Below are 20,674 nucleotides of genomic sequence, written 5' to 3'. Positions count from 1 at the left end.
CCTGAATTTTGTACAAGTATTTTAATTAAAATTATAATTTCTTGTCATAGAAGATAAAATAATACAGAAATCAACAGTTAGAAACGGAAATAAAATGTTGATTAGAGAACACAGTAATTGCTAAGCCATAAACAAAAATATACTAACTTGAAATTTTTGGTATTGTGCATGTAGCGATTTCTAATCAAATTAATAAAGTCAACATTTATAAATGTTTTTGCTTTTAATTTTTTTGCTTTAAATTTCTTATACTTTTATGCAATGTACGAGACGACATTGGCAGAAAATGTTTCGTCTCTTTCTGTTTATCAGCCAATGTTGTATCAGTCATTGAAAAAATTATTTTTTTGCATCTAGAGCGCAGGAAATTATTATAAAAAATCATTTTTATTGCACAAAAAATTTGCGATAATCACCTTGAGTAAGTTAATATTTATTAGTAGTTATTATGTACCTTTGTTATTTTTTTAAAAATAATTTTCTTCTTTAATTGATGTTTATCGCTTTCTGTAAAAGGCAAATATAGACTTGTTGATCTACAACATTTACACGACCAGCTTATTTTAGTTTCGGTTTCTTGAATTGAAATGGGCATTTTTAAGGGAAATGGAACAAATAATTAGCTGTATACACAAGTGGCATCGATGAATATTCTTTTAGAGAAACCTTCCACTCTTTGCGTGAGAGTACTTTTAAAATAATGATCCATTTAACTAAGAGGGAATTTTATACCTGTTCTGTATTCCGTGTGGGGCAGGATAAGGAATCTTAACTGAATCTACTATAGAATCAGGATTTTGTATTGCGATTCTATTAACGGATTGAGATATTTAAGGTAATTTTTTATCACTACCAAATTATTAATTAAGAAGACATAATTTTGATTGATGTATTTCATGAATACTAGAATATATTATAATTTTTTTAATTTTAAAAGTTTATTTCAATTTGTGATGAACAGGAAGTATTAAAAGATGCGTACGCTAATAGTTTCTCTAATGTGCTTTCAAATTAATTCAGTAACACGGACAAATTTACAAAAATGGGTGAAACGTTTGCATTCTAAAATTAAGCTTTTTGTTTTACTTTATTTATGAAATGTTTTTAGTATTATTGAGACAGACTTTTTCATGACTGTAGCGAGGAAAAATATGTTCAATGTAAATAAAAAATGATGTTCGCAATGTTTTAAAAAAGTATTTCAACTAAGATATTCTCATAAAACTATTATAATTTTTTTTAAATTTTCAGAGGTCTTGAGTCAGTCATGAGCTTTCAGAAACAAAATATAAAAAAAATCATGTAATCAAATTATGCACTGTTATTTTTGTAACTTTATTACTAAATAATTATCGGTAAATGTTTGATTTATCTGCAGTAAATGACACTTACCCATAGTTTTCTGTTCTTTTTCGAGAAAACTCATATGGTTTTCCTTTGAAACTACATTTTTAAAACTTGTTAATGACAGTTACTTCTGAATAAAAGATATTTTTATGATTTTTTATTTTTAGTGCAAACTTTAAATCTGTTTTTGAAATACTTATTTCGAAAATAATTTTGGTTAATGAAATATATTTTCGCAAAATTATGTGGCTGTAATATCAATGCACACACTATACTGACTCTGCATAGAAGGAATTCACTTCGAAGGAGTGGTTAAGTGCAATGTGTAAAAAAAAAAAAAAAATACTAAAGGCAGTTTGCTCTCAGTTTGGCGATGAGTATATTACAAATTCATAATTAATGGGTTAATTTATATTTTCTAAATATTTTCAAATGCGTGACTCGTCGATTATAAAAGTTACATATCTTAAAGAGTTTCTGAATATAAAATTTTTCTCTTTTAAGCGTACTTCCCTTCTTTGATTTTTACAAATTGCCGGGTCATTTCCAACATGAATCTTTTAATTATTTTCAAGTTAGAAAAACTGCCAGAAAAGAAACAAATATCCTGAATTTTTAATGTTAATGTGCCCAATGATTTGAATATTTAACTAGTAATTGATTGCCTGTGCAAAACATTGGCAATAATTGCAGCTTAAAAATATAAATATATAGAGCACAGTTACATGTTTTGTTTAAATATGCATTATCCCTATTGTTTAGTATTTAACTAGTATATGAACTGCAGCGATGAGCACTCATTTTTTCTTAAACATCTGCAAATTTGGAAGAGTTTCAAATTGTTGGTCGGTTGATTATTAAGTCAAAAAGAAACCAATATATCATTGAAGAGATTTTTTATTTTTAAATTTATTGTGCAAATTTTTTTATGCCCTTAATAGTATTCAAATTAGTATTTTTGGAATTTAAATGCCATAAAAACTCATTGCATTAAAAAAATGAACAAGGAACGAACTCACAATTCTCTCTTAAATTTAGTCTTATAAGTCAATTAGTCATATTGTCAAAAAAACAAAATATCTCACATATACCATTTTTTTAAAAGAAATTTCACTACGCTTTTGTTCGTTTATGGTCAACAGTTAACAACAAAACTGTGAGTTGGCACTTCTTTTCCTTGTAGTTTATCCCTGAGATTAGAGATGAGTTCTAAGGTTTTTGACAGTGACTCCCAACGTTTCAACCAAAAAAAGCTTTTTTCATGGCCAGCGAATTTCAATCTCTCTACAACTCGCGGATAGCCAGAAAGTATCGGAAATAATTGATAATACTCATGCAGGAATGATAATATAACAACCGTTCCTAACGTTAGTGTTTTAAATTATCACATAAAAGTACGAACTAAAAAGAAAAAACGCAAAAACACACTCTCACCTATGAGAAACAGGGGGGGGGGATAAAGTTCAATCGACGTACGACGACATTACTACCTGTGAATAGCTCATTCTAATAAATATATTTTGCTTTTTGAGCGATAAATGAAGATGTGAAATCCATGAAATTGTCAGTAATATATTTTTCTGAAATTAAGAAAAAATTTATTTCGTGATAAGCATAAAAAATTCTCAATATCATGATAATATGCATCATCATCATATCTGGCTAGACAGCCCAGGATGGGCCAGTGCCTTCCTTTGAATTCGAATCCACTTCTCTCTACTTTTGACACTTGTTCGCCAGTTTTTCTCTTTTAGAGTAAGGAAATCAGTCTCAACTATATCCAGCCATCTCAGCCTGGGTCTACCTCTTTTCCTGTTCGTTAGGGGTTTGTGTAATAGGATTTTCTTTAAATTTGAGTCATCATTCCTTCTGAAAATGTGAGCTGCCCAGTTCATTCGATTTATTTTAATGAATTTCACAATATCTAGCTCTCTGTAGATTTTATACAGTTCAGCCATTTTTGAGAGAAAAGTTTTGAGGGCCATGATAATATGCAAATTGTGTAAATGATGAGGGCTTTTTTTTAAAGTAATAAAAATACAGAATCAAAGCAATTGCCAATACGTTTTTTTAACCATTGCATTTTACTAAGTCTGTTTTAAGAAAGAAATATTTATGAAAACATAATTCTCGACTATAATTTCCTTATTTAGAATTTTATTAAAACACTTATGTACCAGTGTTGCTTAATAATAGTTTTTAATTCATTTTCAAATATTTTAATAAATCTTGCTAAAGTACATAGTACAGATGTTAAAAATTAACATAAAAATCTACCAATCTTATATTTTTAAATTTGAATACATAAGAAAATTTAATGCATTTATAGAAAGAAAAAAAAACACAGTAAACCATTAATTAAGCTTACTTGTAACATGTAAAATTAAAATTTCTTGCTGTTATTTTTTTCTTCTAACTCTTGCAATTCAATTTTTTTTTCTTTTAAAGTTTTTCTTAAACTATTAGATTTTGACAGCCATTTCGTTTCCCTGCTTGGAGAGCAAATTCATAAGCGGACTTAGTAAGTTCATCTATGCAACACAATAATCTAAGGAGTTTCTATGGACTAATTTGGAAATCTAAGTAGTTTCAAGTACTCCTTGGAGATTTTTTTATTTCCAAGGAGCTTCCATACATTCTTTGGCTTTTGTCAGCTTTTTAGAGTAAAAGGACAAACAATTTCGGAAATATCAAAATAAAAGTTATCATGAAATCCAGAAAACCAATGCGACAATTTTCCTATTAGCGATTGGTTGGCTTTGCTGAGAAAAAATAATTCATTGGACAAAAACTTTCAGAAAAAGAGTGCAAGATAAAATCTCTAATAAAATTATAACCAATTAGTTTTTGGAGAATTTCATAAAGTTAAAAATACTAAAACATTTTGAATAATTTAGTTAAAAGAAAAAAATACCCACAAAGCATCGGAACAAACTTGAACAATTAATGAATTCAGCCCACAGAATAAACGAATTTTTTTCTTAAAAAAAAAACTTTACTTTTATAATCAGAAGCAAAGATCATAATCCTTTCTTCCACATTTTTGCCTCTCTTAAACTGCATAGTCCCATAATCTACAGAGGTTAAAGATTTCTCCATTCATTTCCCAACATAAAAGAGTTTGAAATAGCATTCTAGTTTAGCAGGGTAATAATGAAGAGAATTTTAATGCAAGAAAAGTATTGCTGAGTTGATGATATTCAAACTTTTTTATGATAAATTTACTTCTAAATAAAAGTGGATATAACGGATGGTAAAATAATTTAAATTAAGAGAAAAATTCCAGCTTTTCTTTGAAATTCCCTGATTTTTTCCAGGTTTTTATCCAAATTTCCCTGACTTATCCAGCTTTTTTCCAGTATAAAAAAATTCCTTGATAATTCCAGGTTTTCCAGGTGGGTGGCCACCCTGATTAAATAACAGCAACAAAAGATTTATTAATTGACAATTAAAAACAATTAATAAAACAAAAGGACCCTCAGCAGCTAAAACGCAATATTTAAAAAAAAAACTCTTCTTTCTAGATCCGTGGTGGCTCAGGGGCTAGAGTGTTCGCTTTCCAATGAGGTGAATCAGGTTTGAATCCCAACTATGGCTGATTGATACGAATTACGCACGCAGCTTGCACCAACCACAATGCTGATTACGTAAATCAATGATTAATCAAACGTCGCACTTAGCCTTGACGCAAATTGTACATAATTCTCTGAACTTATTTTTTGTGCTCTTTGAGATTTATTAAAGCATTCTTGTGTTGTAGGAGAAAATTCTTTTAGCACTAAATCTTTGAGTTTATCGTAATTAGTTAACTCTTCTTCGGAAATGTGAACCATTAAATTGTTAGCTCTCTCACCTAAAATATTTAAAAGAATTTCACATCTAAATTCGTCAGGAACCTCTTTTGTTTTGAATGCTTTTTCCAGCGACTGAAAAAATAAATTATACGATTCTACTCGTGAGGGTACTGGTATAGTTAAGGTTTTTACCGATTTTAATAAAGTTTCGATATTAATATTATTCGGATTCTCAGAAACACTTTCTTTTGCGATTACGGAATTATGCGGTAACTCTTTTTGAATATTAGCTATGGCTAATTGTTTTTCTAATTGCGCTAATTTAATTCTCTCAAGTTCTAATTCAGATTCACTATCGGCTAATTTAATTCGCTCAAATTCTAATTTAGATTCACTATCAGACTTTTTATTTTTTACTTCCTCTATAGCGTATTCCAGTGCGCATTTAAATAGCTCTTGATCTGTTTTATAAACTTCGCTCTTTTCAATTAAAGTTTTTAAATCGGCAATTTTTGCACCCTCCGGTACATTTAAGTTTAATTCTTCTGCGACGAGTCTTAATTTGTCTTTCCATAATTTAGTGAAAAACATGTTTATAGTTTAATTCACTAAATATAAATTTAACTTTCACCTACCTTCTCAGATCGCTGTTAGACGCACTTAGGTTTCAGTTTCGAATCTCGATTGTACACGTACACATTTCACTAAACGTTTTGCACTAATTTTAGCTTTATTTTCACAAAATTCGCTCGTCCATAGATCGCTTACCCTCTCAGGCTCGGGTAAGGACCATGTTATTTCTCTCAACACAAGACTCAAAACACATATTAATGCAGCGGACTGTTATTTTATTTGCACATTGAATTCACACACTTGCCTCTTTCGAGGTTGGCAATACAGTCACTAGTTCTTGTTGCTTACACAGAGGGCGTTGCTCGCATACAAAACTGAACGGGCGCTATCATACTGTATGGATCGACGGTACACGAGATGGATTGCGGTTGAATGAATTGTGAAAGCATTGAATAGAACAATGTGTCAACCACGCTTTCGCATGATACGTAGCGAAAAAAGACATGGTAAAAAAAAAATATATCATTTTCGAAAAGGTCAAATTAAGCACTTTTTATAAACACTTTTAAGGGTTTTTAAAAAACGAAAATCCAAAATAAGCACCTTTAAGCACTTTTTAAAAATGCTACGCACTATGGTAAAACATTGTGAGTAGTATAAGCCGGGATTGGTGCGGCGGAAGTGACGTCATAGTCCCTCTCTGCTTCTTCCCTTATCGTGAGGCATGGGTAGTGACGTCTTTCCTGAGAGAAAGTGGTCAGCTACTTATTTCTTTTTTTTTTGAAATCGAAGCTTTGTCTGTAGCGTCATGGGGAGCTTATTCCTTTTTTTTTCTTTGAAATCGAAACTTCGTCTGCATCGTCATGTTGAGCTTATTTCTTTTTTTCCTTAAGCCTAAAATATGTTTGGATGGTTTTATTTCTGCCCGTCTATTTTTTAAAATATTTTTTAGAGGTGGCAACATGTTATGTTTGGTCGAGAATCAGTGCATCCATCTATATGTTAGAAATATAATTTTTAAAATTTAAATTTACGGAATAATAATAATAAAATAAAAATAAAAGAAATAGAAATAATATTTGAATAATTATGTATCAGAACTAATATTGATTTTATTAGTGATGTTAAAATTATTTAGAATTCGATAATTAAATTAATGATTATCAATTAAGAAAGATAGTAATATTAATTAAATTAAACTTTAGTAATATGATTTAAAAATAAATTTATAATATATTTAAATAATAAACTCTCATTTTTATAACATTAGCTATGATTCATGAAATATATAATTTTATATGTTTTAGTAGTCGGATGGATTAAATTATTTTATAGTTACATGAATTAAAAATAAAATAACCTTATAAACATAATAAAAATATTTTAATATTAAATAATCTTTGTAATGTAAAGCAATGGATTTAAAATTAGTGAATATCAATTAAAGAAAGGTTTTCATATTAATTAAATTAATTTTTAGTAATATTTAAAAATAAATTTAAATAATATTTGAATAATAAACTGTCATTTTTATAACATTAGCTATGATTCATGAAATATATGATTTTATATGTATTAATAGCCGAATTAATTAAATTAATTTATAATAACATGAAATAAAAAATAAATAACCTTATAAACATAATAAAAATATTTTAATATTAATTAATCTTTAGTAACATGATTTAAATGAAATTGAAATTAATTTAAAGTATATTTAAATTATAAAACTGTCATTTTTATAACATTAGATATGATTCATATATAATTTAATATGTGTTAGTAAACGGATTATTTAAAGTAATTTTTAGTTATATGAATTTAAAATAAATTAATCTTATTAACATAATAAAAAGCTCTTTAATTTTAATTAAATTAATCTTTAGCAATATGTTTTAAAAATAAATTAAATAAATCTAAATATTAAACTATTATTTTTATATTATAAACTATTATTTTTATATTATTAGTTTTGCTTCATATATGGAATTACATTAGTAAATAATTATAAATTGAATAATTAGAATGAATTGATATTTTAGTCTCGAGTGGGGATCGAACCTACGCCAGTTAAAGTAATCCATCAGTAGTTAGTAATCTAAACCATATGTTAGGGGATGTACCGGATCTGCCCTGACGTCAAAGCGGATACTGAAAGTCCGGCTTGGACAAGATTGAACAAGGGAGGGTTGGATCTGTGACGTATGCGGATTGAATTAGATTATCTTCACTCATGTGATAGTACTTCACTTGATCGTATGCATTTCGTTGGTTAGTCTTTTGTATTTGTTAAGTTTTAAAATTATTAAGTTTATAGTTAAAGTTTTTTTCTTCTCAGTTTTTTGACTTTCAGTAAATTATTAGTTTTCTTGGTCTTCGGTATGGATAGAAGTGAATCACTAAAGAGAAAGCATGATGATATTCAAGTAAGTAGTCATTTTGATTTAAATAATTAAAAAAAAAATTTTGTAATGTTATTTATTATATTGATCTAAATTCTATGCTGATAATGTTTAACTAGTATTATTTATGAAGAGTCTGTAGCTGCGTTATTCTGTATCTTAAATCAACCAAGAGAAATTAAATTGTATTTTTCATTTTAATTAATTTATTTTTATTTTGTTAATAATAGAAAAATTACTCATCTTCTTAGTTTCACATTATGAATAGTTATTTTTTTCGTCACGAAATCTAAATAAAACTAATATTTGTTAAATTAACTTTCTATTTGTTAAATGAACGTGTCATTTTTGTTTTTGTAAAAAGGTTTAATTTAGACAGAACTCAGGGAGTAAGACTTTTACTTTGCAAGTAAATTCTTAATCGTAGTAATCGAAAGGAGTTATGAACATTATCATAAACATTTTAACTGTGTGTTGTTAATTATTTTTCTTGGTGATTCAAAATGTTATTTTTTTATTGTAGGAAGTAAATAGAAAAGGATTGTTTAAAGAGGGAAGTTATCCTGAACATTATTATCCCATCGGAGAAAACTTTTTTGTGCTGGCGAGCGAGTACCAAAAGAAGGCTGGGATTCACATCAGGAGATTCAATCGCTATGGGGACAGCTACTACCCTTCAACAGTAGGATTTACCTTAAAGCATGAACAGTTCACCATCTGCTTCAGTCACGGCCCACCAACTTCAATCTTTGATGTCGTAGAAATCAACCAAGCCCTTGAAGCGGTTAGTGACGACAAGAGGGAGTTCTACTTGCTAATGACTGATGATGGAAAATACCGGCTCACACATAAGCATACGTGTAGGAGTGGACGCGTTTATAAGTTTCCTGTGGATATTTCTTTCGCACAATGGATGGCTATTAAAAAAATTTACGAGGAGGTGATATCAAGTTATATCGCTATTGAATTCAAGTCTAGGGATCTCTTGGAGACTTTTAAAATTGTTTCCAAAAGAAACATACCATTGGAAAAGCCGAACAGCAGCCGCTACGAAGAAGTAGAAAGGGACCTCAATAACTGTTTGACACTTGTCTTATACAGACAAATAGGTGAGAAGAAAGGTCTCCAACCACCTATGAGAGTGGAGGACGAAGATATTGAAATTGTTGAACTAGTGTCCGTCAAGGATTTTAACGAGTCCTGCATGTTTTTAAACGGTGTGGAGCTAGTTCGTGATTTTGAAAAAGAACTGTGTGAAAACAGGCTCTATCCGGAATGCATTCCATTGATTGACTATCTGAGTGAACAATATTTAAAAGTTATCCGTCTAGATCTATGTATTGCTGCTGCAAGGAAGGATTTCTGTTCTTTCGAAATTTAAATAGTTAAGTTTTTCATTTTTATCTTTGAAAATTAAATGTATTTAATAACGTTCACACATTTTGTTGTTTATATGCATTTGCTAAAAATTTTATGTGAAAATTACTTTTCCAGAGGAAAATGAGCCTTTGTTTTTTATTATTATTTTTTTTTATTTTTTTAGAGGACCGGAAATTTTCTTTTTCAGAATAATACTTTTTTTTCCCCAGGTTTTTAACATAAAATTCTTGCTTCAATTTAAAAAGGAAAATATATTTAATACTTATATCAGTATTACTATTTTTCATTTATTAAAATTAAAGGATATTAAATTCATAATTGATATTAAAGGAAAAAAAAATTCTGATAATTTCTAAAATTATTTTGAATACCAAAAAATTTTTAGAAATTATCAGAATAATACTTTTTTTGAAAACGTAATACTAATATTATGAGTGACAGTAATAAACCCATCAGGACGTTACAATTCAGACTTTAAAATTTTATAAAGTAAATGTGAATATTAATCTTATTTTCCATGCCTAACTTACTTTTAAAAGTGTTAATTATATACTGTACATTTGTCTGAAAAATACACTTTTTACTAATCAAAATTATATTTTGCACTTTTTTGTATTTCAATTATTTAGAACATCATCATTTTCTAATATTTACTTAAATATATTAAACTCACATTATTCCGATTCATTATGTTAAAAGACTTTCAGGAAAATATTTACTAAGTTATAATATTTCAATATTACATTTTAAGGAAAATATTTATTTTGTACTTGTTGTTCAAACTCATACTGCAGTTTAAATTTCTTAATTTTAAAAACTTAGGAATATTTTTTTCATCATTTTTTAACGAAAACTTCCCTATTTTCTCGTTTTTTTACTTTAATGTACGAAAAGTTTTTAATATCCAATGTTTTTTTGTGTTTATATTTCCTTATTATGCAAGGTTTTTTTATTTTCTTATTTGCGGCTGAAAGCTTTTATCAAATAATTAAACATTAAATATCGTATCTAAGATACTCGAGGTCTACGTTAATCTTACACTTAATAGTAGAGATTCATGTATAAAACTTTTATTTTTCTGAAATTTTTTCCAACATTGAAAAGCATGTTAGATTTTATACCGTATTGTATGTTCCCACAATTTAGTAGCTCCTTGATAAATCAGCTTTTTAAACCACACATATTTCAACCCTATATCTTTAAATGATTTGTATCAGGATCTTCTGACTTTCGTTTAAATAATTATTTTATTGACACGTGTTTATAGTACTTTGAGTTTACGTTTTTAATAGCATCTGAGAATTCACATCACTCACTCCACTTCAATCAATATTTTATTTCAAAAATATATTGTGGTTCACATCTGCATTCATATTTTTCTTATACAATCTAATTACCCCGAAATGACAATTTTACTAAAATTTATGTACTACAGCATAGATGCATCCCAATTTGTGTTAAGTTCTAAAATAAATCCGTATACGATGAGTATTTAAATAATGAAATGGAAAATAGAAATGTCATTTAAAGTATGGTTATTTACATAAATGTTTACAATTCTACTTTAGATATTGTAAAATATGAAGAAAAAGTCTACTAATTTATCTCTCCCCCCCCAAAAAAAAATGCATTCTTATTCTGAAAAAAAAATGAATCTTCAAAAAAAAAAAAAAAAAAAAAAAAAAAATTACTTTTTTTGACTAGTTTACTCGTAAAGCAGTTATGAAATATTCCTCATAGATGATCATCTACCCAAGCATAACTTTTGCATTGTGCATTGATAATTTGTTTGAATTTTTTGAAACCAACACATTCGAAGAAATCGTTTTCAGCACGTGATACACTATTCTACTTTAATCTGAATTCCGTGCTCATTAAAATTTGACGAAGTTATTTAAAAATTATAATGTTAACGGGGAAAATCATTATTCTCTGTTTTTCTCATTATCATACTTCATCATGTTTGATTTCCAATGCAAGGGATGCAATGTTAAGTTACATTTCATTAACTGGCGTTCACATTTACTTAAGCAGCACTTACTCATTTAAACTAATGATACATATGGAATCGCAGAATCGTATAAAAAAGAACAAAATCTTTATCTTATAACATATTAACTTTGAGTATGCCCCTTTACTGAAATGCCTCAGAGAGCATTTAATCATCATACTGATCACTTTTTTATTGAAGTTCTACCTAGTGAATGCATAATTCTATTTAAAACTTCTCGTTATTGTTAAACGTAAAAAATACAACTCTAGTATAAGACGTTTTCTTCAACTTTGTAATTGTTTAATTTGAGAACTGACAGTCTCATTTTTACTGGAGCGGATGCTTTTACAAAATATAATATACATTTATATTTAAACGTAACGATAATACACACATAAAAGATGAATATATTTTTTTAAAGAAATAATTTCTTAAACTAAAATCTGTCTTAAATTTTAATTTAAGGAGAAAAAAAAGAAGAAAGAAATTATACTTATTTGCACAAAAAAAATTATTCAAAAACAAGAATCATGTTCCTTAAAAATAATTATTTTTTTAAAACGCAATTTTATTAAACGCATTTTATTATTTTTCTTAAAAAATACAATTTCAGAAAAAAAAATTTTCCTTTTAATAGCGAAACTTATTTTTGTCTGATTCACAAAAACAAAAACTGATATTTTCTGTACCATAAAAAATATTTTTAGAGAAAAGATTTGTGACAGTTTTTCTTAAAAAATATATTTAGTTTTCGTGTATAATACTCGAGAAAACTAATAGTATTTATCGAAAAAATTTAAAAATACTTTTTCTTTTCTAAATTTAAAAATTATTTCTCAAGAATTTAATTCTAGAACATAACTTTTTCTTAATCCAAAAAAAAAAAAAAAAAAAAAAAAAAAAAAAAAAAAGTTTTCATTTTTCATGAAACAACATTTGTTTTGGAAACATAGATATACAATTTATTTAAGTTTTAATTAAAATGTATTTTAGTTTTTAATAAAAAATATTAATTTTATTTAAATTATTTTCCTGTTTTGAATTTCAAAAAAAATAATTTTTTTCTGCATGCTTATAAAAATTGTTTTTTTTTTTTTTTTTTTTTTTTTTTTTTTTTTTTGGATTAAGAAAAAGTTATGTTCTAGAATTAAATTCTTGAGAAATAATTTTTAAATTTAGAAAAGAAAAAGTATTTTTAAATTTTTTCGATAAATACTATTAGTTTTCTCGAGTATTATACACGAAAACTAAATATATTTTTTAAGAAAAACTGTCACAAATCTTTTCTCTAAAAATATTTTTTATGGTATAGAAAATATCAGTTTTTGTTTTTGCGAATCAGACAAAAATAAGTTTCGCTATTAAAAGGAAAATTTTTTTTTCTGAAATTGTATTTTTTAAGAAAAATAATAAAATGCGTTTAATAAAATTGCGTTTTAAAAAAATAATTATTTTTAAGGAACATGATTCTTGTTTTTGAATAATTTTTTTTGTGCAAATAAGTATAATTTCTTTCTTCTTTTTTTTCTCCTTAAATTAAAATTTAAGACAGATTTTAGTTTAAGAAATTATTTCTTTAAAAAAATATATTCATCTTTTATGTGTGTATTATCGTTACGTTTAAATATAAATGTATATTATATTTTGTAAAAGCATCCGCTCCAGTAAAAATGAGACTGTCAGTTCTCAAATTAAACAATTACAAAGTTGAAGAAAACGTCTTATACTAGAGTTGTATTTTTTACGTTTAACAATAACGAGAAGTTTTAAATAGAATTATGCATTCACTAGGTAGAACTTCAATAAAAAAGTGATCAGTATGATGATTAAATGCTCTCTGAGGCATTTCAGTAAAGGGGCATACTCAAAGTTAATATGTTATAAGATAAAGATTTTGTTCTTTTTTATACGATTCTGCGATTCCATATGTATCATTAGTTTAAATGAGTAAGTGCTGCTTAAGTAAATGTGAACGCCAGTTAATGAAATGTAACTTAACATTGCATCCCTTGCATTGGAAATCAAACATGATGAAGTATGATAATGAGAAAAACAGAGAATAATGATTTTCCCCGTTAACATTATAATTTTTAAATAACTTCGTCAAATTTTAATGAGCACGGAATTCAGATTAAAGTAGAATAGTGTATCACGTGCTGAAAACGATTTCTTCGAATGTGTTGGTTTCAAAAAATTCAAACAAATTATCAATGCACAATGCAAAAGTTATGCTTGGGTAGATGATCATCTATGAGGAATATTTCATAACTGCTTTACGAGTAAACTAGTCAAAAAAAGTAATTTTTTTTTTTTTTTTTTTTTTTTTTTTTGAAGATTCATTTTTTTTTCAGAATAAGAATGCATTTTTTTTTTGGGGGGGAGAGATAAATTAGTAGACTTTTTCTTCATATTTTACAATATCTAAAGTAGAATTGTAAACATTTATGTAAATAACCATACTTTAAATGACATTTCTATTTTCCATTTCATTATTTAAATACTCATCGTATACGGATTTATTTTAGAACTTAACACAAATTGGGATGCATCTATGCTGTAGTACATAAATTTTAGTAAAATTGTCATTTCGGGGTAATTAGATTGTATAAGAAAAATATGAATGCAGATGTGAACCACAATATATTTTTGAAATAAAATATTGATTGAAGTGGAGTGAGTGATGTGAATTCTCAGATGCTATTAAAAACGTAAACTCAAAGTACTATAAACACGTGTCAATAAAATAATTATTTAAACGAAAGTCAGAAGATCCTGATACAAATCATTTAAAGATATAGGGTTGAAATATGTGTGGTTTAAAAAGCTGATTTATCAAGGAGCTACTAAATTGTGGGAACATACAATACGGTATAAAATCTAACATGCTTTTCAATGTTGGAAAAAATTTCAGAAAAATAAAAGTTTTATACATGAATCTCTACTATTAAGTGTAAGATTAACGTAGACCTCGAGTATCTTAGATACGATATTTAATGTTTAATTATTTGATAAAAGCTTTCAGCCGCAAATAAGAAAATAAAAAAACCTTGCATAATAAGGAAATATAAACACAAAAAAACATTGGATATTAAAAACTTTTCGTACATTAAAGTAAAAAAACGAGAAAATAGGGAAGTTTTCGTTAAAAAATGATGAAAAAAATATTCCTAAGTTTTTAAAATTAAGAAATTTAAACTGCAGTATGAGTTTGAACAACAAGTACAAAATAAATATTTTCCTTAAAATGTAATATTGAAATATTATAACTTAGTAAATATTTTCCTGAAAGTCTTTTAACATAATGAATCGGAATAATGTGAGTTTAATATATTTAAGTAAATATTAGAAAATGATGATGTTCTAAATAATTGAAATACAAAAAAGTGCAAAATATAATTTTGATTAGTAAAAAGTGTATTTTTCAGACAAATGTACAGTATATAATTAACACTTTTAAAAGTAAGTTAGGCATGGAAAATAAGATTAATATTCACATTTACTTTATAAAATTTTAAAGTCTGAATTGTAACGTCCTGATGGGTTTATTACTGTCACTCATAATATTAGTATTACGTTTTCAAAAAAAGTATTATTCTGATAATTTCTAAAAATTTTTTGGTATTCAAAATAATTTTAGAAATTATCAGAATTTTTTTTTCCTTTAATATCAATTATGAATTTAATATCCTTTAATTTTAATAAATGAAAAATAGTAATACTGATATAAGTATTAAATATATTTTCCTTTTTAAATTGAAGCAAGAATTTTATGTTAAAAACCTGGGGAAAAAAAAGTATTATTCTGAAAAAGAAAATTTCCGGTCCTCTAAAAAAATAAAAAAAAATAATAATAAAAAACAAAGGCTCATTTTCCTCTGGAAAAGTAATTTTCACATAAAATTTTTAGCAAATGCATATAAACAACAAAATGTGTGAACGTTATTAAATACATTTAATTTTCAAAGATAAAAATGAAAAACTTAACTATTTAAATTTCGAAAGAACAGAAATCCTTCCTTGCAGCAGCAATACATAGATCTAGACGGATAACTTTTAAATATTGTTCACTCAGATAGTCAATCAATGGAATGCATTCCGGATAGAGCCTGTTTTCACACAGTTCTTTTTCAAAATCACGAACTAGCTCCACACCGTTTAAAAACATGCAGGACTCGTTAAAATCCTTGACGGACACTAGTTCAACAATTTCAATATCTTCGTCCTCCACTCTCATAGGTGGTTGGAGACCTTTCTTCTCACCTATTTGTCTGTATAAGACAAGTGTCAAACAGTTATTGAGGTCCCTTTCTACTTCTTCGTAGCGGCTGCTGTTCGGCTTTTCCAATGGTATGTTTCTTTTGGAAACAATTTTAAAAGTCTCCAAGAGATCCCTAGACTTGAATTCAATAGCGATATAACTTGATATCACCTCCTCGTAAATTTTTTTAATAGCCATCCATTGTGCGAAAGAAATATCCACAGGAAACTTATAAACGCGTCCACTCCTACACGTATGCTTATGTGTGAGCCGGTATTTTCCATCATCAGTCATTAGCAAGTAGAACTCCCTCTTGTCGTCACTAACCGCTTCAAGGGCTTGGTTGATTTCTACGACATCAAAGATTGAAGTTGGTGGGCCGTGACTGAAGCAGATGGTGAACTGTTCATGCTTTAAGGTAAATCCTACTGTTGAAGGGTAGTAGCTGTCCCCATAGCGATTGAATCTCCTGATGTGAATCCCAGCCTTCTTTTGGTACTCGCTCGCCAGCACAAAAAAGTTTTCTCCGATGGGATAATAATGTTCAGGATAACTTCCCTCTTTAAACAATCCTTTTCTATTTACTTCCTACAATAAAAAAATAACATTTTGAATCACCAAGAAAAATAATTAACAACACACAGTTAAAATGTTTATGATAATGTTCATAACTCCTTTCGATTACTACGATTAAGAATTTACTTGCAAAGTAAAAGTCTTACTCCCTGAGTTCTGTCTAAATTAAACCTTTTTACAAAAACAAAAATGACACGTTCATTTAACAAATAGAAAGTTAATTTAACAAATATTAGTTTTATTTAGATTTCGTGACGAAAAAAATAACTATTCATAATGTGAAACTAAGAAGATGAGTAATTTTTCTATTATTAACAAAATAAAAATAAATTAATTAAAATGAAAAATACAATTTAATTTCTCTTGGTTGATTTAAGATACAGAATAACGCAGCTACAGACTCTTCATAAATAATACTAGTTAAACATTATCAGCATAGAATTTAGATCAATATAATAAATAACATTACAAAATTTTTTTTTTAATTATTTAAATCAAAATGACTACTTACTTGAATATCATCATGCTTTCTCTTTAGTGATTCACTTCTATCCATACCGAAGACCAAGAAAACTAATAATTTACTGAAAGTCAAAAAACTGAGAAGAAAAAAACTTTAACTATAAACTTAATAATTTTAAAACTTAACAAATACAAAAGACTAACCAACGAAATGCATACGATCAAGTGAAGTACTATCACATGAGTGAAGATAATCTAATTCAATCCGCATACGTCACAGATCCAACCCTCCCTTGTTCAATCTTGTCCAAGCCGGACTTTCAGTATCCGCTTTGACGTCAGGGCAGATCCGGTACATCCCCTAACATATGGTTTAGATTACTAACTACTGATGGATTACTTTAACTGGCGTAGGTTCGATCCCCACTCGAGACTAAAATATCAATTCATTCTAATTATTCAATTTATAATTATTTACTAATGTAATTCCATATATGAAGCAAAACTAATAATATAAAAATAATAGTTTATAATATAAAAATAATAGTTTAATATTTAGATTTATTTAATTTATTTTTAAAACATATTGCTAAAGATTAATTTAATTAAAATTAAAGAGCTTTTTATTATGTTAATAAGATTAATTTATTTTAAATTCATATAACTAAAAATTACTTTAAATAATCCGTTTACTAACACATATTAAATTATATATGAATCATATCTAATGTTATAAAAATGACAGTTTTATAATTTAAATATACTTTAAATTAATTTCAATTTCATTTAAATCATGTTACTAAAGATTAATTAATATTAAAATATTTTTATTATGTTTATAAGGTTATTTATTTTTTATTTCATGTTATTATAAATTAATTTAATTAATTCGGCTATTAATACATATAAAATCATATATTTCATGAATCATAGCTAATGTTATAAAAATGACAGTTTATTATTCAAATATTATTTAAATTTATTTTTAAATATTACTAAAAATTAATTTAATTAATATGAAAACCTTTCTTTAATTGATATTCACTAATTTTAAATCCATTGCTTTACATTACAAAGATTATTTAATATTAAAATATTTTTATTATGTTTATAAGGTTATTTTATTTTTAATTCATGTAACTATAAAATAATTTAATCCATCCGACTACTAAAACATATAAAATTATATATTTCATGAATCATAGCTAATGTTATAAAAATGAGAGTTTATTATTTAAATATATTATAAATTTATTTTTAAATCATATTACTAAAGTTTAATTTAATTAATATTACTATCTTTCTTAATTGATAATCATTAATTTAATTATCGAATTCTAAATAATTTTAACATCACTAATAAAATCAATATTAGTTCTGATACATAATTATTCAAATATTATTTCTATTTCTTTTATTTTTATTTTATTATTATTATTCCGTAAATTTAAATTTTAAAAATTATATTTCTAACATATAGATGGATGCACTGATTCTCGACCAAACATAACATGTTGCCACCTCTAAAAAATATTTTAAAAAATAGACGGGCAGAAATAAAACCATCCAAACATATTTTAGGCTTAAGGAAAAAAAGAAATAAGCTCAACATGACGATGCAGACGAAGTTTCGATTTCAAAGAAAAAAAAAGGAATAAGCTCCCCATGACGCTACAGACAAAGCTTCGATTTCAAAAAAAAAAGAAATAAGTAGCTGACCACTTTCTCTCAGGAAAGACGTCACTACCCATGCCTCACGATAAGGGAAGAAGCAGAGAGGGACTATGACGTCACTTCCGCCGCACCAATCCCGGCTTATACTACTATTGTGTACTGACTTTAATTGTAGAACTATTGGGAAAACTCCAAACTCTGCTCCTTTTATTAACATTATATTAAAAATAAGTATTCTCTTTCTGCTATTCTCCATTACAAAACAAGTCGAAACTTTTTTTATTTAGGCTTCTAGGCTATATAAGACATATCTAGGCTTTTTTTTATTTCATAATGCAACAACAGTGCTCCCACCTTAGTGCGGTGCTGCAATTTGTTCATGTAGATGATCCCTAGATACATGCCTGTGGTAGATAAAATTGTGCCAAAGTCAGACAAACCAGGCAGTGCCTAGGAGAGACACCAAGCAAAAAGGAAAACAGGTTGGAGGTTGAGCAAACAATACTCCCGTATAAAAACTCACCTACTTCAAAAACTCATGAATAAATATTTAAACACAAATAAGTATCAGAGCTAGAAGACATCCAGAACTTTTATGGCTGAACGCTGCTAATGCGGATTTCAAAACAATCAGAGAATATTTTGCAGCAGGAAAGCTCAGCCTAACAGGAACTGGCAAGATCTGGTTACAAGAAGCACAATATGCGAAAATGTTCTAGAGAAGGCCAGTACCAATGATGATGATAAATACAGCAAATTTAACGGTTTACTCAAGTTTATATCCAAAATATAAATATTTGCTTCACTCTTATTCCGTATAAAAAAATACAGCTTTGCATGCACGTCACAAATGAACAAGCAAAATTTGTTACGTAATAGAATCAATTTAACCTCTTTCCTGGTTATAACTGATTGATTGACCTGGTTATAAAGATTGAGGCAAATGTTTTTACTGAAAAGAAAACAGTTTATAAGTTCAGCCTAACAGGCATTGTCTAATGCCCTTTTAAACTTTGATTCCTTTTAGACCCTTGGAAGGCACAATATAACAAAGAATTATTGTAATTTCATGTTAATTAATATGAGAATAAGATAAATTTCAATGATGAACATCCACAACACTGAAGATAATTAAGGAAATAGGAAGTTGTAAACTTACTTTACCACCTTTTTCGACACAGTCATGCATTTTAGTCAAAAAATCTCGTTCTCTATACCATTTTGAGTCTCTAATTGTAGTACCCTCTGTAGAATCTGTGATCAGCAGGTCTGGCCTGCATTTATCAATCCACGCAGGCCCCAAGTGACGATCTGGAGTGGTGTTAAAGTCCCCCTAAAACAGAAATTAATCTGAATACATGATTCTACATGATTAAACCTATGATGTATTTCAGAATATGCACGAACAGAAAACATGCGTTGAAATGTAAAAACACAAATGTGGATAAAAGAAACCACATTACAGATACACCTACACTTTAAGAAATAAACATAATTTAAATTTTAAAGAAATAAATGGGTAATATTTTTATAAATTTGTCAGCTGTATTTCACTTCAATGTATTGCAGTTTATAGTACTATATAAGCAGACTACTTGCAGTGCATAACTATAGTAGTTTACTCCGATAGTACAAATTTCCTTGTTTATCTGTTAATTCCTATTTCCAGTAAAGATAAAAAAAAAAAGTTACTTTATTTTCCACATTATTTCAAAATTTGTAACTAGATTTTCAATTAACAACTATCTTATTCAGTTTAAAAGGTTTAATTAAATATTAAAATGAATTATAATTTGCTAAAAAAATAATAGTTAACTTACATATAAGCTAAAATGACAAATATAGGCATTTCCCTAGTAATGTTATTTATTACTCGTAAAAAAATTAAGCTTACATCAATTTTAATTTCATTTTTTTGTGTTACAAAATTTATTTATTAAAACAATAATAATAAGAAGAAAATAGGGAGATGGATGAGTTGCAAAAGGTCTTCTATTTCAACATAGGATGAATTTGGCTCTTGATAAGAGGTCAAATTAGACATAACATAAACTTAGTAGGCTTTACTGTATGAAAAAGAAACTGAAATACTTCTGACAAGTATGGGTAAGTATTGTGTTGTAGAAATGCTAAACAATGTGAATAAAATTAATTTTTTACAGACCTTCCAAAAATAATTCTAATAATAAAATTATAATACTTAAAGCCTAGCTTT

The 20,674-nt window shown here is 27.1% G+C and overlaps 3 protein-coding genes across 3 annotated transcripts in view; 1 reads left to right on the top strand and 2 right to left on the bottom strand.

The window, feature by feature from the left end:
• The window catches only part of LOC147816203 (integrator complex subunit 11-like), a 39,521-nt gene that overhangs the window by 3,529 nt on the left and 15,318 nt on the right, over positions 1–20,674 (bottom strand). The window contains exon 9 of the mRNA XM_087158384.1: positions 19,619–19,792. Within this exon, the coding sequence (XP_087014510.1) occupies positions 19,619–19,792 (174 nt within the window). The remainder of the gene's footprint in view (positions 1–19,618; positions 19,793–20,674) is intronic.
• Positions 7,751–9,552, top strand: LOC147816205 (uncharacterized). Its single transcript, XM_087156336.1, has 2 exons — positions 7,751–8,140; positions 8,640–9,552. Exons 1-2 carry the CDS (start codon positions 8,096–8,098, stop codon positions 9,495–9,497), a joined length of 903 nt encoding a protein of 300 aa, XP_087012462.1. The 5' UTR covers positions 7,751–8,095; the 3' UTR covers positions 9,498–9,552.
• On the bottom strand, positions 15,423–17,225 carry LOC147816204 (uncharacterized). Its single transcript, XM_087156321.1, has 2 exons — positions 16,835–17,225; positions 15,423–16,335 (listed from the first exon to the last, which is right to left on the bottom strand). The coding sequence occupies exons 1-2, from the start codon at positions 16,877–16,879 to the stop codon at positions 15,478–15,480; spliced, it is 903 nt and encodes a 300-aa protein (XP_087012447.1). The 5' UTR covers positions 16,880–17,225; the 3' UTR covers positions 15,423–15,477.

The sequence above is a fragment of the Parasteatoda tepidariorum genome, chromosome 2 (assembly GCF_982258835.1).
Source record: "Parasteatoda tepidariorum strain Cologne lab strain chromosome 2, Ptep-v5.0, whole genome shotgun sequence".
Taxonomy (NCBI): domain Eukaryota; kingdom Metazoa; phylum Arthropoda; class Arachnida; order Araneae; family Theridiidae; genus Parasteatoda; species Parasteatoda tepidariorum.
The sequence above is the reverse complement of the archived record's forward strand: the minus strand, read 5'-3'. Positions and strand labels throughout refer to the sequence as shown.

Excerpts from the sequence above, each read along its gene's own strand:
- LOC147816204 (XM_087156321.1), bottom strand. The coding sequence starts at position 16,879 with ATGGATAGAAGTGAATCACTAAAGAGAAAGCATGATGATATTCAA. Across the intron at positions 16,336-16,834 it reads GAAAGCATGATGATATTCAA|GAAGTAAATAGAAAAGGATT; the intron begins GTAAGTAGTCAT and ends TTTTTATTGTAG.
- LOC147816205 (XM_087156336.1), top strand. The coding sequence starts at position 8,096 with ATGGATAGAAGTGAATCACTAAAGAGAAAGCATGATGATATTCAA. Across the intron at positions 8,141-8,639 it reads GAAAGCATGATGATATTCAA|GAAGTAAATAGAAAAGGATT; the intron begins GTAAGTAGTCAT and ends TTTTTATTGTAG.